This window comes from Anas platyrhynchos, chromosome 18, assembly GCF_047663525.1.
Source record: "Anas platyrhynchos isolate ZD024472 breed Pekin duck chromosome 18, IASCAAS_PekinDuck_T2T, whole genome shotgun sequence".
Classification (NCBI taxonomy): domain Eukaryota; kingdom Metazoa; phylum Chordata; class Aves; order Anseriformes; family Anatidae; genus Anas; species Anas platyrhynchos.
The window spans coordinates 11,865,501-11,890,786 of record NC_092604.1 but is presented as its reverse complement, the minus strand read 5'-3'; the positions used below and the strand labels follow the sequence as shown (position 1 = coordinate 11,890,786).

The 25,286-nt window shown below is 58.5% G+C and overlaps 1 protein-coding gene across 11 annotated transcripts in view; it reads left to right on the top strand.

Moving 5' to 3' along the window:
- The window catches only part of KCNT1 (potassium sodium-activated channel subfamily T member 1), a 67,754-nt gene extending 42,676 nt beyond the window's left edge, over window positions 1–25,078 (top strand). For 3 of the 11 annotated variants that reach the window (XM_027471175.3, XM_038188083.2, XM_038188082.2), the window contains 30 exons: window positions 4,891–4,970; window positions 5,614–5,713; window positions 6,507–6,563; window positions 6,876–6,924; window positions 7,065–7,124; window positions 7,704–7,778; window positions 7,965–8,048; window positions 8,427–8,521; window positions 8,838–9,018; window positions 9,212–9,376; window positions 9,495–9,631; window positions 9,938–10,001; window positions 10,090–10,198; window positions 10,673–10,781; window positions 11,487–11,636; window positions 11,786–12,024; window positions 12,934–13,150; window positions 13,652–13,757; window positions 13,837–14,009; window positions 14,214–14,285; window positions 14,582–14,716; window positions 14,918–15,029; window positions 15,440–15,541; window positions 15,640–15,723; window positions 16,050–16,178; window positions 16,453–16,473; window positions 17,281–17,584; window positions 19,006–19,068; window positions 21,496–21,580; window positions 21,680–25,078. In XM_027471175.3, coding sequence (XP_027326976.1) covers window positions 4,891–4,970; window positions 5,614–5,713; window positions 6,507–6,563; window positions 6,876–6,924; window positions 7,065–7,124; window positions 7,704–7,778; window positions 7,965–8,048; window positions 8,427–8,521; window positions 8,838–9,018; window positions 9,212–9,376; window positions 9,495–9,631; window positions 9,938–10,001; window positions 10,090–10,198; window positions 10,673–10,781; window positions 11,487–11,636; window positions 11,786–12,024; window positions 12,934–13,150; window positions 13,652–13,757; window positions 13,837–14,009; window positions 14,214–14,285; window positions 14,582–14,716; window positions 14,918–15,029; window positions 15,440–15,541; window positions 15,640–15,723; window positions 16,050–16,178; window positions 16,453–16,473; window positions 17,281–17,584; window positions 19,006–19,068; window positions 21,496–21,580; window positions 21,680–21,800 — 3,478 coding nt within the window. In that variant the 3' untranslated portion in view covers window positions 21,801–25,078. Of the gene's footprint in view, window positions 1–556; window positions 599–2,313; window positions 2,447–4,890; window positions 4,971–5,613; window positions 5,714–6,506; window positions 6,564–6,875; window positions 6,925–7,064; window positions 7,125–7,703; window positions 7,779–7,964; window positions 8,049–8,426; window positions 8,522–8,837; window positions 9,019–9,211; window positions 9,377–9,494; window positions 9,632–9,937; window positions 10,002–10,089; window positions 10,199–10,672; window positions 10,782–11,486; window positions 11,637–11,785; window positions 12,025–12,933; window positions 13,151–13,651; window positions 13,758–13,836; window positions 14,010–14,213; window positions 14,286–14,581; window positions 14,717–14,917; window positions 15,030–15,439; window positions 15,542–15,639; window positions 15,724–16,049; window positions 16,179–16,452; window positions 16,474–17,280; window positions 17,585–19,005; window positions 19,069–19,172; window positions 20,616–21,495; window positions 21,581–21,679 lie in introns of those variants that run through there. The other 8 variants (XM_038188081.2, XM_072025088.1, XM_038188079.2 and 5 more) reach the window with 8 other exon arrangements.
- The last annotated feature ends 208 nt before the right edge of the window (window positions 25,079–25,286 follow it).

Below are 25,286 nucleotides of genomic sequence, written 5' to 3'. Positions count from 1 at the left end.
GCTGAGGTGGGCTCTGCTGGGACCCTCAGGGACATCGCACGGCGTGAAGCTGGAACCTTCTGCAGCGCCCCATGCTCCTGCCCATCTTTATGCTCTCTCCCACCACACCATCAACACCCCATGTCACCTTCATCTTTCCTTTGTGTTCTTTTATATTCGTTTATTTTCCTTTTTATCATCACCAACCGTGAGCACAAGCTCAGCTCTCTGAAGGTGCGCAGGGATCCCACAGTGCCAGGCGCCCGGCAGCACCCCGAGCGGCACCTTCCCGAATGGAAAATCTTTGCACAAAGTGTGAAATTGATTCGAGGCAGAGCAGAGGCTCAACAAAGAAAACCCCAAAGAGCACACTTAAAGGTTTTTATTTGCGGAGCTGAGCCCGAGGAAGAGCCAGGCACCCACAAAGCCACCCGAGCATCCCCGGGTGCCCGAGGTGGGACCCTGGGGTGACCCCGAGCAGTCCCAGGACTCGGTGCCAGCTTTCCCTGGCGCTGCCTGGCCACCGTGCCATTTGTTGGACACTGACCTCGCCCCTTGTGATGCTCTCACCCCGTAGGCCCCACGCCGAGGATTTCAGCGTGGATTCCTCCTTCTCACAGTAAGTGCCGTGCATGCCTGCATGTCGTGTCGGGAGCGGCGCGAGCAGGACGTGCTGCCACGAGCGGTGCTCGGGGTGCTCCGGGCTGCCCCAGCTCCTTCCTTGGCTGCTCTTGGCACCGAGGGTCGTGGGCAGCGCCTGCAGAGCTTCCTGAAACCGAAATGGGTCCCACCACGGGGAGCAATATCTGCTCGGCTCCTTCCTGGGGAAGGAGTGATATCTTGGCAGCAAACTGGTGATTGCCCATTAGCGATGAGCTCCGTGCGCAGACTCTAATTAAACAATCCAGATTCATCAGCAGAAGCAATTATCGGAGCAGATTCCTGAGTGTCAATCTCCAATGTTGCAAAACAAATAGGGCAAACAAAGCGCAGCATGTTGTTCTGTTGCATCTTCTCTTTCTGAATTTTCATATTTTATTTTATTTTTTATTATTGAGAGCAACGGTGCGGCTGCGGGGCAGTGCGGGGCTGGGTTCCCCGTGTGGTCGATGCAGGGACGAGTGCATCCCTGCCTGGGCTCGTGCTGCCCACGTGTGAGGAGGAAAATCCCTTCCTCACCACCTGCAGCTATCACACCTCGAGGCTGCAAACTCGGCCTGAGGCTGAGCGCCACAGGTGCTGAATGGAGCTGGAGAGGAACCGCAGCATCCTCCAGGGCACGACGAGCCGGTCAGCTCCTGCAGCACAAAGCTCCCACTTCCCCAGCAGCCTCCCCAGTGAACGACAGGGAGGAAAATAAGTTCAGCAGCAGATTTCTGCTCTATTGGTACAGATTTTCCTGCAGCATGGGCAGGGCCTGAGCCATTCTGCCTGGTGGCACGGAGACATTTGCGGAGCTGGTGAATGGGGCAGTGATGGGTGGCTGGGAGGACCAGCCCCACGAGGCGCAGCTGCCCTTGCTGGTGGGCAGCCCCTTTCCAAAAGCAGCTGCTTGGAGCCTGCTTTTTACCAGAATCTTAAAAAATCTCTAGTGTTCCCTGTTGGAGCCAGGGTGGCATTACCCGAGCTGTGTTTAATTTGCCGCCGAGAGGTTGGCAATATCGCCTCATTCCCTTGGGCACAAGGCACAAATCTGTAATAATACAGGAGATACCTTGTTGGTTTTTTTCCTCGGTTTATTCCCATGGTAAACGGAGAAAATTCTGAGGAAGCCACTGAGCAATAGAGCCCACAGGGCTCAGTTTCGAAGCCGCTGCCTTGCCTGCTCCCGGGGCTGAGCCGTGCGGGTGGTGCGGAGCCGCGACACCCCCTCCTCCCAGCAATTGTTCAATTAGTGCTGACAGAGCGCGGGGGCAGCCTGCGGCGCGCGTCTCGCTCTGGCAGGCGCCCAGGTGCTGTAATTGCACCTGATGCATGCACCCGACGTGCACACAGACATGCGCCCATCTCCCCTCCACTGTCCCCAGCAGCTCCCTGTGGTGGCTCCCGGTGTCCCCACGTGTGCTGGTCACCTCCTCCCTCATCCTGAGACATTCCCTGGGTGTATGGTGCTCCCCAGCCAGCTGTAGGAGCAGGGATTGGAGATGCAGAGAGCTGCTGATACCTCTTCCTCTCTTTCAAGAGCCACGTTTATTCCACGACACATTCACTGCGAAATATTTTCATCCTCGTGAAACAGAACCAAAGCATCCCATGCACGTAAACCCCTCCTCGGGGAGCAGCGGTGAGATTTTGGGCAGCATCCAGGCGGTGCTGGGCGCTGGGTCCCTGCTGGGTGCTGCTCCCGGAGCCGTCTCAGTTTTCAGGCAGCTGTCAGCCCTGGGGCTGGAGAGGAGCCGCTGCGCCCACCGTGCCCCCCGGGCCTCATGGGGACGAGGAGCTCGGGGTACGGCCGCGGCCCCCCAGGGTGAGCCCCGGTTTGGAGCCGTGCTTGTCGCCGTCACGGGTGGGTTGGTGGTGGGGTAGGGGGTGCGTGGGGCCTGGGAGGGGGGTGTGGGTGGGGGCTGGCAGCTGGCCGGGCTCCTCCTCGCCTGTTGTAACGCCGTTGAACAGGGCTGTGCCCGTTTCGGTCTCGTACCCTGCGCTTTTCAGAAGAAATTATTGTGTCTTTTTTTTTTTTCAGGAGCTCATCGCCTTAGAACAAATTGTCTCTAATCTTAGATTAATAAAGCACAGTAAATAACCGGGCGAAGAAAATGAAATTGCTCAGGCATTATGGAGTGCATAATAGCAGTAATTACACTGCCAAGCGAGGGCTTGTAACCAAACTTGTACCTCGATGCTTATCGGGGCGGCTGGCGGGGCTGAGCTGCTGCCGCCCCCCCAGGGCATGGCCCTGCAGAGCTGCCAGGTGCTGGGAGGGCAGGATCTGGTGCAAACCCTGCAGATGGGGGTCCTGGGGGGCTGGGGCTCCTCACTGGGTGCTGTGGGCATGGGGGCTCTGGGGAGAGTGGCTTGGGTGAGCCGGGCAGTGGGGACGCTGAATTGGGGCTGCGAGCGGTGTGGTAGCGCAGCCGGGGTGTGCCCTGGGCACGCTGAATTTTATTTTAAGCTGAATTCTTGTCAGGGAAGTTAAAGGATGTGCTCTAAAAGATCTGATCTATTAGGTCCCTATCTGGAAGCGGGATCTGTTGTGCTTTCCTGTGACTGCTGCCCAGTAAAGCCACCACTCGCTCGCCATGGGTGGGACTCAGCCAGTGCCCAGCCCAGCATTTTGGGGTTTTTAACACGGAGAAGGAGCAATTACCTTGGCGGGTGGCATTGCGAGCTGCCTGATTTATGCCCTGGCACAGCCGAATTATTTGCAAAGTCTGGCTTTGGAAAAGGTTAATGTTAACGTGTTTGAGCTGTGCTTGCAAAGTTCCTCGTCCCTCCCTGCCAGCCCCTGAGGTTCTGCTGCCATCCCATCCCGGCCGTGCGGGGTGCAGGCGTTGGGGTTTGCGTTGCTTTGGGGCCAGAGGGACACATTTGGCAACTGAAAGTTTGATAACTCTTATAAAACATTATCCCAACTCTCTTGCCTGAGGCGATGGTTTTCTCTCCATGTGCTTGCTTTTTGTACATAAGAAGCTTGTAAAGTACAAGCCTGCCTCTCCAACCTGACGAGCAGCTCTCGAAGGGATGCCACGTTCCTGCGGGCACAGCTGGGTGCTAAATGCCGGCATCACAGCACAGGGTCCAAATATTGGGGGCTCCTGAGCCTTCCCCAGCTCCCTGCCCGCCCAGCTCGGTGTTCACACACGGTGAAGGTTTGTTTTCCCGTCTACCACATGATCCTGGCAGCTGCTGCCCCATAAATCACGTCCTCGGGGCCGTGTTTGGCTGCAGCCCGTGCCACGTGGGCACAGGGACTGCGGAGGTGGAAGGCACGGGGCGGGGGACTCGGGGGCTGACACCATGGTTTGGTGCCCGTGGTCTGCGCCTCGCCTGGCAATGCGCCTTGGTGACCTCCAAGCAGTTAAAAAATAGTAATTACAGCAGCGTTTCAGGGGCTTAGCAAATAGAGTGAGAGAGGGGAAATTGCTAAATCTTGGCACTTGACCCCGTTATTAGCGGTGGCACTGAAGAATGGGCCCTGTCCTGCCAGGAACCTAAAGCAGAGCATCGGGCTGCACTGAGCAGGCAGTGTGCCTTATAGCCCTGCCCACGGGAACGATTTGGGGCTGGATTCTGGTTTTGGGTGTACAAGACGGAGCTGGAGGGGGGGGATGTGTCTGGGATGGGAGCGGCTGTGCCCAGTGGGGCTGGGACGAGCAGGGTTGGCTTGGTCCCTCGTTCCTCCTGGCTCCGACCCTGTCTGGTGGCTGTCCCTCACCTCACCCCAGTGCCACCAGCCACCGAGGGATGCTCAGGGCTGGCTGGCAGCTCCTGGCTTCTTCTGGAACGGCCAAATGCGGTTTCTTAGCAACAGGGGGAATTTTCCTCCTTTTCGATCAGATTTGGTTCTTAACAGCTTCGCTGCCGAGGGTTGCTCCGGCACGGGTAAGGCCGGGGTGTGGGACATGGCCCTGGCTGGCTGCAGCCCTGCAAGGGGGACGGAGCTGGGGGGATACAGCCAGGGGGAGAGCAGTATCCCAGGGGGTGCAGAGAGCTGCACGGTGCACGTTAGGGGAGGTGTTCGTCCCCCAGGCTCCAGCTTGGTGCACCTGAATGAGGGCAGAGCCCTTCACCCAAGCTGGAGCCATGCCATGGGGCACTGGGATGCCACCAGTGGGTGCTGGGTTGCCCTGGGGGCAATGAGGCTGCCGGGGATGGCTCGGGGGAGACTCAGCTTGCAGGGGCCAGGGCTGGGTGCTGGGGTCCTGCCCATGCCCCCCGCACTGACCGTCCCCATGGGTGCTGTCCCCGCAGGGTGCAGGTGGAGTTCTACGTGAATGAGAACACCTTCAAGGAGCGCCTGAAGCTCTTCTTCATCAAAAACCAGCGGTCGAGTGAGTGCTCCCTGCCCGTGTGGTGGTGGGGATGAGAAGCCATTGCCATCTGCTGGCAGCCGGCCCCATCCAGCCCTGGTGCTGAGCCAGGATTTGGTGCCCAGCCTGGGGCTGCCGCCACCCCCTGCCCTGTCCCCAGATGGAGTTGGGCACCCCCACGGCCCCTCAAAACCCCTCACCCTCCCTTCGGCCCCGCAGATGAGCTGCCCCTTGACTAATGCTGTTGGAAGCTGTTTTCTCATCAGCTGTCCGGAGGGAGCCCGCTCGTTAATTCATAAGCCCACATTTTCCTTTCCTCCCTGCATCCTGCCGGCTCGTTAAAATGCTGGAGCGTGGCACAACAGGGTGCCCACGGGGAAGTTTTTAATGAAAATGTGATGAATTCCTCACTTGCACTTTGAGTAATAACCCGATCAACTGGCTGGGGAGGGAGAGTGGATGGAGAGGATTTGCTCGGCGCCCCTCCTGCACGCTGCCCGCAGCCCAGCGAGGGGGCTCTGCCCATCCCATGCTCTTCTGTGTCTGCTCCTTCTCTGCACCCGCTGTGCTGTGGGGCCGTGCCATGGTGTCATGCCATGGGGCTGTGCCATGGGGCCATGCCATGGGGCGCTGCCATGCCCACGCTGTGCCCCCTGTGCCACAGGTCTGAGGATTCGCCTCTTCAATTTCTCGCTGAAGCTGCTCACCTGCCTGCTCTACATCGTCCGCGTCCTGCTCGACAACCCGGAGGAGGGCATAGGCTGGTGAGTGCCACCCCACCTGTGGCCAGGGCTCTGAAATTGGGGGCGCACAGCCCAGGCACACGCTCAGCACATTGCCAGGCAGGTGTTTTCTGGATGCCGACGCCCTTGAAGACACACACGTCTGCTAAATCCCATTTAAGTGTTAGGGAATGAAATGTGTTTTGCCATTCAGATCCCCGAGGTGACAGATGATTCCGTTTAGCGGCTCTGCTCCGGGTTTCAGCAGAGCCCTGTTTTTAATATGTCCTTGCTTTGTTTATCTCACACGCAGATTTTTATTTTTTTTTTTTTTCAAAGGGCTAGGGCGCTCTATGAGAATTAGCAGTTTGATTTTCTCTGTGTAAAGGTTGCAGACGGCCAAGGACATTTGCACTGCCCAAAAGTGGTTGCGACTCCATGAGAATTAAGAGCGACACGGGCAGGCAGCCTGGTGAGGTTTAATGCAGCTGCAATTTGGGGACACCCCCCCATTAGCTGGGGGACATCAGCCCCTTTGGGTGTGCGCGTGGTGAAGCAGATGCTGGCCTGTGGGAGCGCATCCCTTGCCAGCAGGCAGGGTGACTGAAGTGTTTAATACTGCTGGGGTGAGTTAGGGTCCTGTAGAAACCACCAGGATGGGCACCAGCACGAGCCTGACCCCATAGGAGGTCGTCCAAGGGCCTCTCCCAGTGTCAGGACAGATTGGAGATGGCATCCCCTGAGCTGGGGAGCCAAAGCTTGTACCCCTTGTCCGTCCTTCTATCGCTCCACCGTCCCACTGACGGCTCTCCCTGGGTTTCTGTTTCTGTTCCAGCTGGGAATGCGAAAAGCAGAACTACACAGTCTTCAACCAGTCCACGAAGATAAACTGGTGAGCTGTGGGATGCTCGTGGCGCTGGGTCTGGCTCTGCTGTGACAGCGGAGACACAGCGGTGGGCGCGGAGCCTCCCAGTGAGGAGGGGACTGGAATGGGCTGGGGGCACTGGTGGGACAGGAGCTGTGCTGGGTGGGCTCACGGGAGCTTGGGGACTGTCAGACCCGGCTTCAGGCTCTGCATGGAGCAATGCCAGTAACGAGCCCGCCTTGGATGAAGTCAGAGATGGCCTCGGGCTGGCAGGCAGTGAGGAGTAAAGGCGCTGCTAATTAGGCTACGGTTCGGATCCATCTGCTGTGTTCTTTGCAGGTCACATATCTTCTGGGTGGATAGAAAGCTGCCGCTGTGGGCTGTTCAGGTGAGTTCCCGGCCACGTGGAGGTAACGGTGCTGGGTGCCCACCGACGCACCAGACGGGTGCAGGAAAACCGAGCGGGGAGGCTGAGGCTGAGGTGTGCAGGAGCACACCCTGAGCAGTGCCTGCTGTCTGTCTCCGCAGGTCAGCATAGCTCTGATCAGCTTCCTGGAGACCATGCTGCTCATCTATCTCAGCTACAAGGTGAGCACCACGCCAGGAGGCTGCGGTCACTGTGGCCACTTGTCCTCCGTGCGTCTGTCCCGCTACTGCCAGCGGGCACTGCCCCAGGGGATGGGGGTGTGCTGGCTCCCTGAGCTGGCCAAAGGCTGGGACTTTAGCAAACAGCATCTCCTCACAGTCCTCGGGAGGGTTTTTGCATGTTTTGTGTGGCTGGTGGAGATATTTCTCTGGCTTGGGCCCATCGGTGGCTGATTCTCATCCCTGGGGGCAGAAAAGGCTCAGCCCCAGCATCCCCCACATTGTTTGAATCAGAGGTTTGTGTTCATTGCTGCCTCAGTCCTTATATGAAGCGTTGCTGTCCCCAGCTTTTGTCAGGGATGGCCACTGACAGAGGTGCCACCCATCTGGGAAAAAAATGGGCGTTTTGGGAAGTTTTGTCTGGCACCAGCGCCGTGACTGCCAAGCAAAGAGCGGCATCATCCTGCCTGCGCTAGCATCCTTCGCACGTCTAGCAGGGGCCGGGGCACTGGGAGCGTCTTAATTGGCCTTTGGCATACTTTCAAGCTTTTTAATTAATTGTTGTTACTTTTAATTCCTCAGGGGAACATCTGGGAACAGATTTTCCGCATTTCGTTCATCCTGGAGATGATCAACACAGTGCCCTTCATTATCACGGTGTGTATTCCCCGGGGTCGCTTAAAACAACTTTAAGTTTAATACAGACTGCGGTTTTGGTGGTGAAATATAGAAAAGCAGGTGTCTGGCCAAGCAGTATTTACAGCTGGCAGTTATTTTTGGTAAAGAACTCCATTGCTCTGAGTCCTTTGCAAGTCAGCCTGTGAGAAACTCTTGCTTTTCTAGATATTCTGGCCTCCCCTGCGGAATTTGTTCATCCCTGTTTTTCTGAACTGCTGGCTTGCCAAGTACGCCCTGGAAAACATGATAGTAAGTGACCAGACACATCCCTCCCGGGCATCCCAGCTCCTCTGCTATAGGAACTAAAAGGCTGCTGTGCCACTGAGGTGCCCAAGGGCAGATTTTGGGCAGATTTTCAGGTTCTGGGATGAAGTTTGTGGGGTTGAGGCTTGGCTAGCCGCCTCCTGGTGAGGCTGGGCTACGGGTTGGGTCCCTTCGGTGTGTGAGCAGGGGATGCCCACCTGCTCCACATGCCCCTGGTCCCATGGCACAGCTCAGCCCTGGGCTGACCATCGTGGCTCTGTGCAGAAATGCCCGACCTTGCCAAGGGTTTCACGTTTCTGGAGCCTGTGGGCAGCTGCAGGGGCTGTGGCTGTGCTGCTGCTGAGGCTCCTGTCCCGTCCCCAGAACGACCTGCACCGAGCCATCCAGCGGACACAGTCGGCGATGTTCAACCAGGTGCTCATCCTGATCTGCACCCTGCTCTGTCTCGTTTTCACGGGGTGAGTGTCACTGAACCCCCGCCACCACGCCTCTGGGCAGCTCATTTGTAGGCCCAGCTAATTAACAGGGCCTTTACCCCGTGCTCGGCCAACAGCAGGGGCAGGTTTCCGAAAGGAGCCCTGCTCTGGGTGGGTGCTTAGCTCTAAATCAGGCTTCTGGGGCTTTCCTCCCATCCCCTCGGTCTGGATTTGAAGCATATAATACCAATTCAGTTGCTGAGAGGACAGGAAATGAAGCTTTGGGGCTCGTGAGTCCCTGTCAGCGAAGGCAATCTTCTCAGCTGAGTGCTCGAGGGCCCTGTGCTTTCCCCTGCAGCACCTGCGGCATCCAGCATTTGGAAAGAGCAGGTGAGAAGCTCTCCCTCTTCAAGTCCTTCTACTTCTGCATCGTCACCTTTTCCACGGTGGGCTACGGAGACGTGACACCAAAGATCTGGCCTTCCCAGCTCCTCGTCGTCATCATGATCTGCGTCGCCCTGGTTGTGCTGCCGCTGCAGGTCAGAGCCCGGGCCGGGGAGGCAGGACAGAGACCCTGGGCCGGACACGGGGACATTCCCCACGTCCCCAGGGTCCCTCCAGCTGCCTGCTGCCTTCAGCCACCCCACAGACCGTGTCTGGGAGGCAGCAAAGCACCGCGGCCTGCCTCCCCGCCCTGCTGCTGGGACATCAGCCCCCTGCTTTTGCTTGCAGTTCGAGGAGCTCGTCTACCTGTGGATGGAGCGGCAGAAGTCGGGAGGCAACTACAGCCGTCACCGGGCCCAGACGGAGAAGCACGTCGTGCTGTGTGTCAGCTCCCTCAAAATCGACCTCCTCATGGACTTCCTCAACGAGTTCTACGCCCACCCGCGCCTGCAGGTCAGGGCCGGGCCTGTGCTCGTGCTCATGGCTTCTGTGTTTTGCCCATGCTGGGTTTCAGTGGTTTGGGGCATGGCCAGGCCGCACCAACTGAGCACAACGAGCCTCTCTCTTTCAGGACTACTACGTGGTGATACTGTGCCCCACAGAGATGGACATCCAGGTGCGGCGGGTCCTGCAGATCCCGCTGTGGTCGCAGCGGGTCATCTACCTCCAGGGCTCCGCGCTGAAGGACCAGGACCTCATGAGAGCCAAGTGAGCAGCAGGATGGGGGGATTGCAGGCAGCCACTGGGGGGTACAGGGCTGGGGCCAAAACGCTGCTGCTGGGGATGCTCGGCTGCTGCCTGTGCTGCCCACTAATCCCTAAACATGAACTATTCCTCGGGGGGGATGCAGGACGGCTGCAAGCACGGTGTAATTCAGCCACACGCGTCCCCAGCAGTGTCACTGGCTGGGTGACGATGGCCACGCTGACATCTCTGCGGGCGCCCCGGGTGGTGCCTGCAGGCTCCCGGCGTGGCCGGGCTGGGTGGTGCACGGGCACTGCTCTCTGTTTGCAGGATGGACAACGGGGAAGCCTGCTTCATCCTCAGCAGCCGCAACGAGGTGGACCGCACGGCGGCGGTAAGCTGCTTTGTAGTTTGTCCTAGCCGTGGAAGCGTTGGGGGAAATAAGCAGCCAGGAGCTAGCCCGGGCTTTGCTCTTCTCTTAGGACCACCAGACCATCCTGAGAGCCTGGGCTGTGAAAGATTTTGCTCCAAACTGCCCTCTCTATGTTCAGATCTTAAAGCCGGAGAACAAGTTTCATGTAAAGTTTGCCGGTGAGTTTGCGGGGCTGTCCTCCACAAGCTGGATCTTTTCGGGAGCAGTTGATGTTTCCAGGGGTGATCCCATGTCTTCAGAGCCCGTGAGGGGTGGGTTTGCAGGTCAGGGGTTCAGAGTAGAGGAGGGAGGGAGGTGTATGTAGGGAGTGCCGTGGGTCCCCATCCCGTCTGGAGGGCCAGCATGTTCCCCTGTCCCCTTCCACCACCACAGTGTGCCCTCCAGACCCCAGCACCTCTCTGCCCTCCTTGGCATGTCCCAGGGCACCGTGATTTGCTTGGGTTTGCCACCCCGAAATCTCCAGGCACCACAAGCAGAGGCACCCGGTGCCCTAGCCCTAACCCCCTAGCCCTAGCCCTAGCCCTAACCCTAACCCCCTAACCCTAACTCTAACCCCCTAACCCTAACCCCCAGCCCTAGCCCTACCCCTTCTCCTACCCCTACCTCTACCCCTAAACTCTTCTTCCTTGCAGATCACGTTGTCTGCGAGGAGGAGTGCAAGTACGCCATGCTGGCTCTCAACTGTGTCTGCCCCGCCACCTCCACGCTCATCACGCTGCTGGTGCACACTTCCCGCGGCCAGTGAGTGCTGCCCACGTAGGGTGGGGGGACTGGGCACCCATGGCACAGGCAGCACCCTGTCTGCACCCCCAGAGCTCCTGTCCTGGCAAAACACTGCCCGAGTTGCAGCCCGGAGTCTTTTCCTTCCAGCCAGCAATTACTGGTGGGAGGTACTGGGGGCACTGCCTTCGGCGGCAGCCCGGGGCACACACAGCCTGGTTGTTCCTGTGCAGATTGCCTTGCTGGAGGCCAGGAATAAAACATCTTGTTTGTACTGAGCCCATCCCGCTGGCAGGAAGCTTGATTTACCAACCGCGAGGCTGGAGCCTGCAGGTTGTTCTGTGGGGCTGTACAAAGTGCAGCTGGAAGCAGCTAGGTGGGCCCTGGCGCGGGCCCCTTGCCCCTCAGCAGAGCCAGGACTTGCTGTGCTTTGTTAAAATGAAATCACAGCCTTCCAAAACATCCTTCCCAGAGCTTCTCGCCCCATGCTCTGAGCTGTTTGCCAACACTGGCTCTCAGCCCTGCCTCCGCCGCTCCCCTGGGAGCCCTCATTAAATAAAAAGGCACTTAAAGTCGGAGATCTAAATGAGCTCAGCCTCGGCCTGGAAGCGCTGACAGCTCATCGCCGCCACCTCCCCGCTGTTGGACCGGGTGGCAGCCTCAGCACCCCTGGGTGCTCTGGCTCTGGCTGTGGCCCCGTCCCGGCACACGGCTCTGTGCTTGCAGGGAGGGCCAGGAGTCCCCAGAGCAGTGGCAGAGGATGTACGGGCGCTGCTCAGGCAATGAGGTCTACCACATCCGCATGGGCGACAGCAAGTTCTTCATGGAGTACGAGGGGAAGAGCTTCACCTACGCCGCCTTCCACGCACACAAGAAGTGAGGACTGGGGGGCAGCTGGGGTCAGGGACAAAGTGCTGGGAGCAGCACCGGGGCTGGAGGGTGCTTTGAGGTCCCTTCTGCAGGGACAAGACCCTTGGAGGGGCTTTTCTCTGGCTTTGAACGCCCGCACCACGCTCCCCTCGCAGGTACGGTGTCTGCCTGATCGGCATCCGCAGGGAGGAGAACAAGAGCATCCTGCTGAACCCCGGCCCGCGGCACATCATGGCCGCGTCCGACACCTGCTTCTACATCAACATCACCAAGGAGGAGAACTCTGCCTTCATCTTCAAGCAGGAGGAGAAGCAGAAGAAGAAGGGCTTTGCAGGCAGGGGCACCTACGACGGCCCATCCCGCCTGCCCGTGCACAGCATCATCGCCAGCATGGGTGAGTCCACGGGGCCTCCTTCTCCATCCCCTCCCAGATCACCCCATCAGCAAAACACACACAGGTCCCTGCTCCTCGTGTCCTGGGTGCTCTCAGCAAGCCCAAAAGTCACCATTAGAGCTCGTGATATCCATTACCATTAAGGATATTTGCAGCAATCCCCCGCCTCCTGGCTGGAAGAATGAATGCTGTTGGCCTCCTCCTAAATCATGTTTATGATTCACAACCAGCGTGGTTTGCTCTGCAGCGAGTGGTGCAGTTTCCCAAATAAAAAACGCCATGAGTCATTGCTCCCAGCCTGCAGCTGGGAAGACCAAGTTGTGGGGTTGTCCGGAGAGGCTGCGCTGCAGTAGCACATTGTACTTCAGGCAAATAATTCATGCATTTATATTCATGAGCAGCAATTTGCATGATTATCCCACAGCAAGCCGCAGAGCACTTTGCTGAGCAGCGCTCGTCAATGTTCTCATTAGGTGGCTTGTTTGGCTTGTTCGCAGAGGGACTTTTTCAGAAAGTGCAATGAGAGAGAAATTGCCCAAGGGCGAGCGGGTCCAGCCCCATGGCTGCTGGGGGAGGAGGGCACCCAGCCCCGTGCTTGGCTTGCTGTGGAGCTCCCGGCTTTCACACCCATCTGAAAATAACTATTTGGTGAAGATTTAGAAGACAGCCTTGGCTGCGGTTTCCAACTGAGGCCAAAATCTTGATGGCCGTGATTAAAACTCCATAAATGCATCTGGTTTTTAGGAGGTGCCGGAGCAGGGGGTCATCCAGCTTCTCTGGTCCATGTTGAAGGTCTTGGGCGGGTGCGGTGCGTGGTCCCCCCAGGGCTGACGGGCTGGATGCTGTGCTGCCTCAGCTCCCTTCCCCTCCTCATAGAGCGCGCTGTGCTTCCCTCCCCGCCGCGTCCAGGTACAGTGGCCATGGACCTGCAGAACACCGAGTGCCGCCCCGCCAACAGCAGCAAGCTGGCGCTGCCGGCGGAGAACGGCTCGGGCACCCGGCGGCCCAGCATCGCGCCCGTCCTCGAGCTGGCCGACACCTCGTCCCTGCTGCCCTGCGACCTGCTCAGCGACCAGTCGGAGGATGAGATGACCCAGTCGGATGAGGAGGGCTCGGCGGTGGTGGAGTGAGTTGCCCGCGTTCGGTCGCGCCGTCCCTCGTTGCAGAGAGGCACGGATGCTTCTTAATTCGTGCCCATCTTTAAGTGAAAATTGCTGCTTCTGGTTAATCAGAAATGCACATTACGATTTCTTAAGAGCTGTTAACCAAAACCAAATCTAAAACTGGGCCCTGAGGTCTTTGCTTCCTTGTATGGCTTAGCGTCCCCCTCCTCTCCTGCAGCTCACTGTCCTGTCTCCCTTGAGCCAGGCTCCTACTTGCTGTGTTCTCTGCCAGTGCTGGGAATGTTGCCTATTTGCAATCTCAGGACCCTTTGCATAACAAAAATCATTCCTAAGCACATGTTTTTTTGGACATTTCTGTCTGATACAGGAGAGTTTTGTAAAACATTTGCCACTGATGTGTTCGAGTCTTGGGTCTGTGACTCTAAAGGTTTTTCCAAAGGTCTGAGTGCTGTATGCACAGAAACTCTCCCCGTGTCCTTATAGTTCTGCAATTTCTGCTGCAGGTACGTGAAAGGCTACCCACCGAACTCCCCCTACATCGGGAGCTCGCCGACCCTGTGCCACCTTTTACCCGAGAAGGCCCCGTTCTGCTGCCTGAGGCTGGACAAGGTGAGCGGCAGCGCTGGGGCCGAGGCGGGTGATGGCCGGGGGCTGCCACGGGTCCCCGAGCTGCCTCCCCTCCCCGCAGGGCTGCAAGCACAACAGCTTCGAAGACGCCAAGGCCTATGGGTTTAAGAACAAGCTGATCATCGTGTCGGCAGAGACCGCAGGGAACGGGCTGTATAACTTCATCGTCCCCCTTCGTGCGTACTACCGGTCCCGCAAAGAGCTAAACCCGATTGTGTTGCTTCTGGACAACAAGCAAGTACTTCTCCGCAGATGCTTTCCATTGCACCGAGCCCTTCCCTGTATTACCGGGGGCATTTCACACCGCGTGGGGATGGGGCAGTAGGGGAGGGGAAGCAGCGGCACCGCCAGGGTGCCCCTTGGATGGTGGTGGGGACGCGGCTGCACACAGCTCCATGGAGCTGCTGACCCCTTTGCTTTCTGTTGCTCTCCCTGCAGGCCAGAGCACCACTTTCTGGAAGCCATCTGCTGTTTCCCCATGGTTTACTACATGGAAGGCACGATTGATAAGTAGGTGTTCCTGCCCGTGGCCGTTGCTAATTGCATTGCTGTCTAATGGCACCGCGTTTACCCAGTCCTGATACCTGCATGCTGGGGGGGGAGATGTGCCCCCAGCCCCTCGCCCTCCCATCCCGTGGGTCGGCTGCCACAGGGCTGACCCCACCGTGGGCTTTTCGGGTTGTGGAGCGAGGCTGGTAGCTGGGTGCTGGTGGCGAGGAGGCGGCTGGGTGCGCGTCGCAGCGCGCTGCCTCCCTGTGTCCTTCCCAAGGGCTGACCCCGCGCTCTTCTCTTTGGGGACTGCCCAGCCTGGACAGCTTGCTGCAGTGCGGCATCATCTACGCCGACAACCTGGTGGTGGTGGACAAGGAGAGCACGATGAGCGCGGAGGAGGACTACATGGCCGATGCCAAGACGATCGTCAACGTCCAGACCATGTTCAGGTGAGGGGAAGGCAGACACAGCCCAGGGGGTGCAGGTGCTGTGGGGAGAGGTCACAGCAGCACTGGGAAGACACAAATCTATCCCACTAGGTCTGATCTCAGGAGGGCACGGGGGAGGTTTGGGTTTTCCTCGGGCTGTGCACACAGGCAGTCCCTCGCTTCTGAGGTGGCTGCTGGACCACAGGTCTCTTCCCATCGCAGGCTCTTCCCCAGCCTCAGCATCATCACGGAGCTGACCCACCCGTCCAACATGAGGTTCATGCAGTTCAGAGCGAAGGACAGTTACTCCTTAGCCCTTTCCAAGCTGGAAAAGGTAAGGGAAAGCTTTCACTTCCTGGGAAGGCAGTGCTGGGCACAGGGACACTGAGCAGTGGCCTCTGGGCTCCTCCTTCAGCCCAGTGACTGTGCTGAGGGCTTCTGGCAAGGGGGAAATTCCCCTAAACCACACCCCGAGGCACCTGAAAGCACCACATCCAGCCTGTGTCCAAAAAAAACCAAACTGATGATGATGTCTCACACGTTTCCATGGAGAAAATCCCTCTTTCACCCAGCGTGAGGGATGCTTCCCCGCCTCCCTGCTGGCACCCCCAGAGCCACTCGGCTGGTGCCTTCCCATTCGCACCGCGCGTGGGGGAGGCTGTGGGGTTTTGCTTTGCTTAATACCCCGGGAGGATGGGAACAAAATCCCACCAAGGGTGCTCCCCAGACCCTTTCTGCTTCCAGAAAGAGCGTGAGAACGGCTCCAACCTGGCCTTCATGTTTCGCCTGCCCTTCGCGGCCGGCCGGGTCTTCAGCATCAGCATGCTGGACACGCTGCTCTACCAGGTGAGCGCCGCGGGAGCTCGGCGGCAGGGGACAGCACGTCCCCCAAAGTGCCCCTGCAAACTTTTTCCCCGTCTTCCTGCCCAAACGTCTCCCCGCAGTCGTTCGTGAAGGACTACATGATCACCATCACCAGGCTGCTGCTGGGCCTCGACACCACGCCGGGCTCCGGATACCTCTGCGCGGTAGGCACCAAGGCTGCATGCAGTGGGGGCTGTGAGAACGTGGATATAGGGGGGTCCCCTTCTGGGACAGCAGGGAGAGAGGCAAAATTGAGCAGAATGGGGCAGCTCATCACTCCTGGCATCATGTGTGGGCAATCTCAGGGCTCCCAGAGCCCCAAAATCACCTCTGAGCCGTGTCCCAAGCCCCACAGCCGTACGTCCTCCTTTCGGACGGGAGCTGCCCCTGATGTTTTTGGGGCTTCCTTTCGGGTCTGGCTTCCTTCAAGGGAAGCCCAGAGGTGGCCCCAGGCGCTGATGCTGGTCGCTGTTTGTGCTCTGCTGCTCAGATGAAGATCACGGAGGACGACCTGTGGATCCGGACGTACGGCCGCCTCTTCCAGAAGCTCTGCTCCTCCAGCGCGGAGATTCCCATCGGCATCTACCGCACGGAGTCCCACATGTTCGCCACCTCCGAGGCAAGGGGCAGTGGGCGCAGGAAGGGGCTGGGGGTGTTTCCATCCCCATCCACAACTCGGGGGCATTTCCTGGCTCCTGGGGCCAGCTTGGGGCAAATGTTCATATCTGGGAGAGATGCTCCTCAAAGAGGTGCCTGCAGGCAAGCAGGGATTGCTTTATCAGCAATCCAGCACATCACGTCATTAAATTCCCAGGAGCCAGGGGATGCTGCACAGCAGGGATTCACATTTCCTGTGCTGACCCATCTTTCCCCTCTTTTTTCCCCAATTGTAGCCCCACGACATCAGAGCGCAGGTGAGTACCATTTGCTCCCAGTCTTCGGGCATTAGGTTGGTGGTGGGGAATTCCCTTGGGATTATCAGCTCTGCCAGACCCCCCCCAACACGGGCACTGCTCCGTGGGTGGTTTTGGGGCTGGTTTGTGTGCACCTGGAGCCTCCCCTCGCCTTGAGCCCCTCCTGCAGCTCCGGCATGGCCCCGGCAGCCGGGAGGTGTAATTACGCAGCACGGGGAGCAGGAGCGAGCCTGGCCCCACTGTGAATACCTTTGGTTTTGAGCTTTGTAGAAGCAGCTGCAGGGAGCTGAACGCTGACATTTAATTAAATGCGATCCTGTTGGTTCTTAGAGGTGCTTTAATCCACTTTATTCGAAAATTAGTGCTTACCAGCAGGGCTTTCTGTGTCAGATGTGGCAGCGCATCTGCTGCAAGATGCCGGAGAGGAAGACAAGGACAATTCTGCCACTTGGGCAGCCAAGGGAGAATTGTGCTAGCAGATACCAGGCGCCCGTTATGCCCCATGGCCAATGGTGCTCTGGAGAGCTTACCCCAAACCTGCTGCCCAGGCAGCTTTAGCAGCACGGAGATGATGTGCTGGAGGAGCATGGAGGTGGGATCCCAGCCCGCCGGAGATGTCCTACCCTGTCGGAGACAGGACTGGCTCTTCTTACATGGCCAGGGTGCTACAAAGCAGCCGTTCCCGAGGCAGGCTCCGTCCTGAGGACGGGCCCCGTGGTGCGGGGTGGGCCGGGAGGCAGCAGCCCCCAAATGTGCCCCTGGGTGCTCCGTCACCCTGCTTCCCCCCGTCACCTGCCGGGCTTCCAGTCACAGATCTCCATCAATGTTGAGGACTGCGAGGACACGAAGGACGTGAAGGAGCACTGGGGCATCAAGACGAGCCACCACAGGAACTCGTGCTCCAGCGACCAGTCCGAGCACCCACTGCTGCGGCGCAAGAGCATGCAGTGGGCGCGCCGGCTGAGCAGGAAGGGCAACAAGCACTCCAGCAAGACGGCCGAGTGGATCAGCCAGCAGCGCCTCAGCCTGTACCGGCGCTCGGAGAGGCAGGAACTGTCGGAGCTGGTCAAAAACCGCATGAAGCACCTGGGCCTGCCCACCACCGGGTACGGTAAGTGCCGCTTGGTCGCGCTTCCCCGCAGCGGCGTGCCCCGTGGGCTCTGCAGGTAATCCAACGTGCCCAAGCCCTGTGGATGGGATCGGGGACGTCTCCATTTGCAGTCCTGTCCCTTGGGGTGGGCGAGCACGCAGTGACGCAGTGCTCCAGGCAGCCATCACCATTCCTGGGACAGCCCCAGTGGGGATCTGTGCCTGCGGATGGATGGGGGGGGCACCGGGCAGCCTGTAACGCAGAGCCCAGGTTGGCTCAGCGTTTGTCCTGGTAGAAATGGCATTAAGGAGACTCCAAACCCACTGCCCTCAACTCAGCAAAACCCGAGGGTCTCGCCCCGTAGCGCTTCAGGAAGAGGTGACCCCCCCCATGGGCTGGTGCAAGGCCCCTGGGTGTGGGTGTGAGCTCGGCCTCCTTCACCAAATGTCCGCAGCGGGGGTTTCGGTAGCGGCAGGGCCGAGGGCTTTGCTTCATTGCGTGTGACCGCAGTGTGTGTGTGTCGCTGTGCGTGCGGCTTCGTGGTGTCGTCAGCGCTCAGGGACCCTCTGTGCGGCCGCCTTCCTCGTGGGGTCTGCCCCCCAGCACCGCTGCTGGAGCCTGTCTGCCTCCCCGGGAGGAGGGGGGAAAGCCCCGGCCCCCGGTCCCGACGAAGCCCTCACCCCGCGGCTTTCTTGGTTCGTTTCGTCCTCTCTTTTTTCCTTTGAGACCATCCTGTGCTGCTGCCTGTCTGCTCCATGCTGGACGAGCTTCCATCGCCACGGCCAGGCCCCCCTGCGCACGGCGCCGAGCCCGGGGCCAAACCCTGGGGTTTTGCTGCTGGCTGATCCTCGCAGCCCGCAGGCCGTGAGGGTGGGGAGAGGCAACGTGAACGACTGCGGGGCTCTGCAGGCTGGGTGCTGGGCGCTGGGTGCTGGGCACTGGGTGCTGAGCGCTGGGTGCTGAGCGCTGGGTGCCTCCCCGCCCCGGGGGAGCAGTGGGGACAGGTGGGTGCAGCTCGCAGCGTAGCATTCGCCTCTTTTTGTCCCCATCTGGTCCCCGAAAGCTCCCGCGGCTCATCCCGGGAGCCCCCCAGCTCCCTTCAGGGCTCTGCTTCAGGGCCTGCAGCACGGCTGATGGCACTCGCTGCCCAAAATGCTGCCCCGGCCCTGCAGAGAGCACGGCAGGGAAGGGCCGATGGTGGGGATGGGAAGCTCCCCGGCCACCCCGGGACAGCGCAGGGACACGGCGTGTGGCCTGCCAGCCTGGACGCCGTGGCGTTTTGGAAGAACACCTCGCTGTGCCTGCTCCCCCCTGCCTTGGTCTTTTTGCTCATTTAATTGCTGAAGTGCAGGAGCTCGTCTCTAATATTTGCCGAATCATGGCTTGCTGACCTCTCTCTCTCTCTCTGTTTATGTCTGTGCCTTTCCCTGTATGTTCTGTAGAGGATGTAGCAAATTTAACAGCCAGTGATGTGATGAATCGGGTAAACCTGGGATATTTGCAAGGTAATGCTCTTTCCCTGGGAGTCACGCGTGACTCACGGCATACAGCGTCCAACAAGATCATGCCAGCTAAGCCCAATCCACACCCTTGCCGTTTTTCACCTTAGATATTCGAGCCTTTCACACACTCAGTTGTTGGGTGGAGGTGGAAAACCAGAGACCGTCCTGCAGCCGCGGGGTGGACGCAAGGCTCTGTGAAGTCAGGAGACAAACAGCACGACTTCCCTAGCCTAATTCATGCAAGGAGCCCGCTGCTATCTCTAACAGCCGCCTCCTCGCAGTGCTCTGCGAGTTGGTGTTGATCTGTAAAATCAGAGGCATTTCTAGGAGGGGATTTTGGGCTCCTGGTGGGCAAACCAGCGCCACGTGCGCTGGGGATGGAGCGGGACGGCAGAGTGCGGCCGCTCGCCTCCGTGCTGCCTGCATCTCACTGCGAGCTCCATGGCTCTGTAGGGTTTGGAAAGCCCTGCTTCATCCCAGGTTTGTGTTTGGGAGAACGCCGAGTTTGGCAGCCCGTAGGTCCCAGCAGTTGCCCCGGGCTCAGCTCGGGGCTGGGAGGGAAGGGTCGTGGGGCAGCCGTGTGGTCCCAGCCCTGCCGCGGGCAGCTCGGCGCTGCGGGGCTCGTGCTCGGCACACGGCTTCACACAGCGGGGCTCAGGAGAGCCTAGAGGTCAGCCACAGCCCAATTGATCCATGTTTTAGGCTTCGCTAGCCCATGCTTAAGGTGAAAAGTTGGCATTTTCCTACCAACCGTGTCCATCACCAGAGAACCAGCCCAGCCGTGGCTCATGGAAGCCCCGCGCCAACTCGGTATATTGCCAGCTGCTCTGCGGAGCTCACACCTCGCTGCTTTTCCCCCCCTCCCTCGGCAGCGTTTTGGCTCCGTGAGCCACGCTGCGGGGTCCTGGCACCGGGAGCCCACCCGGGAGCCACCCCCACCAGCACCCGTCTGCAGCGGGCGCGTCGCTAGCGTGGGAGCAGGAGCTGCAGATCCCCCCCTCCCCAAAATCCTACCTGAGGGTGCCGATGGGCTGAGCCCTGCCTGGGTGCAGGGGACACTGTGGCAATATACGTGGTGGGTTTGGCAGCGCTGCATGGGGGGGGGGGGGGGCAGGAAAAGGTGCTTCCATGGCGCAGGAGAACCTGTGGTGCCCTGGGGACCCCCGTCACGGCGCACCCCGCGGGTCCCGCGCTCTGTGTGCGCCCCAGCGTCGCCATTCCCCATCCCTGCCTCGCTGTAAGGCTGAGCACTGGCACGGCCGAGGGCTCTCAGCGGTGGTGGGACCGGTGAGAGCAGCAAAAAGTGGCCCCTGGGGAAGGGGTGAGCAGCAAAAAACAGAAGGGGGGGGGGTCCATGAAGGGGGACCCTTCCCATTTCCCCTGCCTGCCCCATGCTGGAGGTTTCAGCCTGGGCTCAATCTGCTCCTTGCCCACCGTGCACCACCAAGCAGGTGCCCCGTGGAGCTCGATGTGTCCCATTGCCCCCCCAGTGCTGCTTGGGGAGGGGGGGGTCATGCAGAGCCACCCGTGCCGGCGTCCTGGTGAGCAGCCTTGCAGCGAGCCCGTGTCCCACCGCGCTCATCCCGCCTCCCCAGCACCCGTCTGTCCCCTGCCATCCCCTTCGTCCTGTCCATCGCACGCCCTCGCTGTGCTCCCGCTGCTACTTGTGTCCCCTGCCCCTCCCTGCTGCCTGCTCCCCCCCCTCCCCATGATCTTGTTTGGTAGCGAAGGGCCCCGCGTGCTCGGGCTGGCGTCGCGGCGGCTCCGTGCCTTAGGGCTGTCCCCAAAGGGGACACGCGGCGGCCGTGTCCCCCGGGCAGGAGCAGGGAGCGATGGCTGAGCTTAGTGCTGTTGCTGGAGGGTGACAAATTCAGCAGTTCAGCGAGGGAAGGAGGTGGCAAACCGTTGTCGTGGCCCTGGGGTGGGGGGGGGGTGCTTGGAGGTGACCCCCGTGGGCAGGTGCTTGGAGGCGTCGCGCTGTACCTAACGCGGCCGAACTAACGTCTTTCCTTTCTTTGCACTAAAACAAGGTAAGACACCTTTATTTATTTCTCCTGGGGCGGGATTTATTAAGTGAAGAGTCTGCGAGTCCCCTGGCTGGGGAGTGGCTGTGGGGCACGGGAGGAGGTGGTGGCAGTGCTCCTGGTGCTCGCCCTGCTGCGGTGGCACGGCCCTGCAAAGGGACTGGCGTGCTGTCCTGGGGACTGGCTGCGACCCCGCTGAGCTGGGGATGCTGCAGGGGGCTGTGGGGGCTGCCAGATTGTTCTCTGGGTGTCCATTGGGATGTCCATTGGGGCATCCATTGGGACATCTATTGGGGCATCCACTGAAGCATCCATTGGGGCATCCATCGGGGTGCCCGTTGGCACATCCACCAGGGCACGGTGCCGGCCCCGCTCACCCTCCCCATCCCCTTCCCTCCCCTGGCAGACGAGATGAACGACCACCAGAACACCTTGTCCTACGTCCTGATCAATCCACCCCCGGACACGCGGCTGGAGCTCAACGACATCGTGTAGGTACCACCCACCGACCCCAGTCCAACCCCAAACTGGGGTCTCCACGCACGGGGCTGGGGTGCAGCCCTGCAGCGTGCCCGGTTTCTGCCCCGCAGGTACCTGATCCGCTCGGACCCGCTGGCGCACGTGGCCAACGACGGGCACAGCCGCAAGAGCAGCTGCAGCAACAAGCTGGGCCCCTGCAACCCCGAGACACGGGACGAGACCCAGCTCTGAGCACACCCCCGGGGCCGGGGGCGAAGGGAAAGGAAGAGAAGGGAAGGAAAGAAGGAGGAAAGGAAGGAAGGAGGCTGCTGCCCCGTGCTGGGGCCAGGCGATGCCCAGCCTGGCTGTGAAATGCCCTGGAGGGACAGGACAGACGGACAGACAGACAGCCGGCAGTCACCCACGTGGGTGTTTTTAACATTTTCTATGAATACCGCAACTAGTGAGAACGGCTTCGCTGGTGCTGGCGGGATGTGTCCGAAACCACACCTGAGGCTGCTCAGCAGGAGGATGCAGGTCGTTGGCAATTTCTGGGGCACCGCTGATACAAGAGAAGCCACGCTGTGCTCATCCTGCTCCTCTTTCGCCTGACATCCCCGAGGGATACCCAAAATGTGGCTCTTTCACCCCAGTTTTCCCCGTCGCCTTGCTGGGTGCTGCCGGGAGCTGCGCGGAGGCGCTGGGGAGGACGGGGCGGGACGGTGCAGCCCCCTGCAGCGCCCTGGCAGCATCTCCAGAAACCAAACCACACCAAAAAGACAAAAACGGACCCAAAGCCATGCCAGACGTCTGCCACGGGCCTTGTCGCATGTGCCCAGGCGTAGCCAAACCCTGGCTCCAGCAGCTGCCAGGCCGGGTGTTGCAGTGGCTCTGGGCAGGGCGCACAGGGACGCGGCGCTGGCACCAACCACCGCTCCTGGGGCTCGGCACCAAAGGCACCGAGGGCAGGGACGTGTCCCCAAGCTGCCCCTTCCCCTCGCCCCCTTCCCGGCTCCTCGCAGTGCTGTTTGGACCCAACCCGCCCCGGCTGGGCGGCTCAGACCTCTGCAGCAGAACAGGAGATGGATTTTCCATCTATTTTTGCACACTTTACAATGTTGACGTGTAAAGGTTTTCTTTGACTGCCAAGTAAATAACCGAGTTGGTAACTTTATATACTTCTACATTCATATGTTAAAATTTCAATGTGATTTTTATTTTGTTTTATTTTATTTTTTTTTTTGGCTGGGAAGCCTGTAAAGCACAATGTGGCCGTGCCATCCCGGCAGCACCCCAGACGCTGCCAGGCGGGTGGGATTTTGCCGTTACCATCTGCCAGTCCTTCTCCATGATACACAATCAAAGCTGTTTACAAAAACCTGTTAAAAACTGCAGCATCTCCCCAAGTGGGTTGAGACAGGACAGACCTTTGTGGTACCTGAAGCAGGAGGAAAAGTCCAGTCCCGTGGAAGCTCTTGGAGGCCTTTGGGAGGAAAAAAAGGCCAGCTGGTAGTCACTGCAGCTTCTGCAGGCTGATGGTTGGACGGGCTCTGGGCTTGGAATTTTTGTAATCCTAATTTTTGCTGGTTTGCTGGCCAGGAGACCCTGCACGACCTGCAGCCAGGCAGCCCTGCCCCTTCCCCTGCGCTTAGATGTGGGCACAAACAGAACCATTTCTGATGCTTTTTACGTTTTTTTTGTTTGTTCGTTTGTTTTTAACTATTTTTGATCTTGTTGGCTCTGGCAGACACGTTTTATTTATTTGCATTTGTACCTTGTCATGCCAAAAAAATCGGAAAATTTGAATGGGGAGAGCAGCTGGGGGACAGCAGCACGAGGGGGGGCTGCACCACGCGAGCCTCGCGATGCTCTGCTACCACCGCTCCACGTGCTGGTGTGGTTGGGGGAGCCTGGGGAAGAGCCCGGAGAGTTTCCAGCCCTGCTTAGCCATGGGGACAGCGGCGCAAAGCAGAGCTCCAGAACCAAAACACGGCGTGGGCGATGTGATGCTCCACGTGCTGCCCCCCTCAAAGGGCACATCCCAGCCCCACTGCGGTGTGTGCAGGGCCAAACGCCCCCGGTCAGCCCCACGGCCCCAGGCTCAGCCACATCAACCCTCCTTAAACCCTCCTAGCACGGCGGGGGAGGCTGCAGGGGCTTCGTGAGCGTGCCGAGACAGCCGCCCTCGCCGCCGATGCTTCTGTTTAATGTATAAATACGTGTATTTAAAGAGAAAAAGCTGCGTGTATAAATCCTACTCATTTTGCATACATTATTTCTATGGTGTAAATTTATAGCTGACATTCTAATGGGATGTTTAAAAAAAAAAAAATCCTGTAGATACTTACCTGTGGTCGATGCAAGTCTGAGAACAAATGTTTAATTTTTTTCTAATTCTTTAGACTCGGTTACAATACTAATGTAAAAACAAGAATATTTATTTTTGTAACGGTCCTGGAAACACTGATGCATCAAAACGAGTTGTTTCTGCTTATAAAAGGGCTGTCGGAGAGGGACAAGCACTGATGAATTCCCACCCCTCGGTGGGGTTTGCGTGCTCTGGTGCTGCACAAGAAGCACTGAGGAGGTCGGGTGCATGGTGTGATGGCATGCCAGTTTTGCTTAAACCCAGTGGCTAAGCCATAACTCACCACAATACAGATATATATATATACTTTATATATATATCTGTATAAATCAGGAGGATATTCTCATTTTTTTTCCAGTTTACCTAGTGAAAAAATGGGTTAACTATTGATGTTCTGAGGGATCAGCCTGGGAACAGCCAGCCCAGTCCCTGCAGGTTGTCACAGGTGGCACAGCTTTGGAGAAAGACCAGCTGGAAATGGTAACCAAACGCAGAGCACACGCTGTGGGTGGCTGCAGATGTGGGGTTTACCCCAGCTGGGGTGTCAGAAAGCCATCCTAAATCCTGGGGCCACCTGGGGTCCCAGGAGAGCTGCGGGCACCCCAAGGCAGCTCGTCCCTGCTGTGGCTTCTGGGAAAAAATTAGAAAAATGAAACTTTCTGAAGGAAATATTTGTGCTTTGACGCAGACACAAAAGGGCCCTGGGGAGACAGGACTAGGCAGGAGCCGGGTGGGTGCGATATTTTGGGTTTACTGGCAAACGACCCCGTTGCATGTTACACGTCCACGAACAGCTTCATCCTCCAAATATGGACTAAATCCATGTATCATGCATTAAAGCAAAACCAAGTATTCGAACAACTGTTAGGATCTATTTATCTCCCGTTAACCCCCTTTTTACTTCAGCCTATCTGAACACGGTTTCATTTCCCCAGTGAGGGACCTGTCATCTGTCCAGGTCAGCTCGTGCATGGGTTTTTATCAGCCGTGGCAGATAAGAATCACCTCTTTCCCTCTCTGAGACCTAATTTTGTGACATGTTCTTCTGGGATGCACTGTAGACAGCCAACTGGAGATGTTTTTGTACAATTATTGTGAAGATGCTTCACATTTCTGTAAAGACAAATTGAAATAAAAGAGCTGCATGCAGCAACAATGGAAACGGCTGTCCTGGCTGGTGGCTTTGGATTTTTTTTTTTTTTAAGACATTCTATAAAAATACTGCAAAAATTACAATGTATTTATTTACCACTGTAGAGAAGGACACAATACTGAAGACAATTTGAGGATTAACAAACAAGTACAAGGGAGAAATTCAGCGACACCATCAGGTCACTGTTGTACACTCTCCTCTGGAAAGCCGCGAGCAA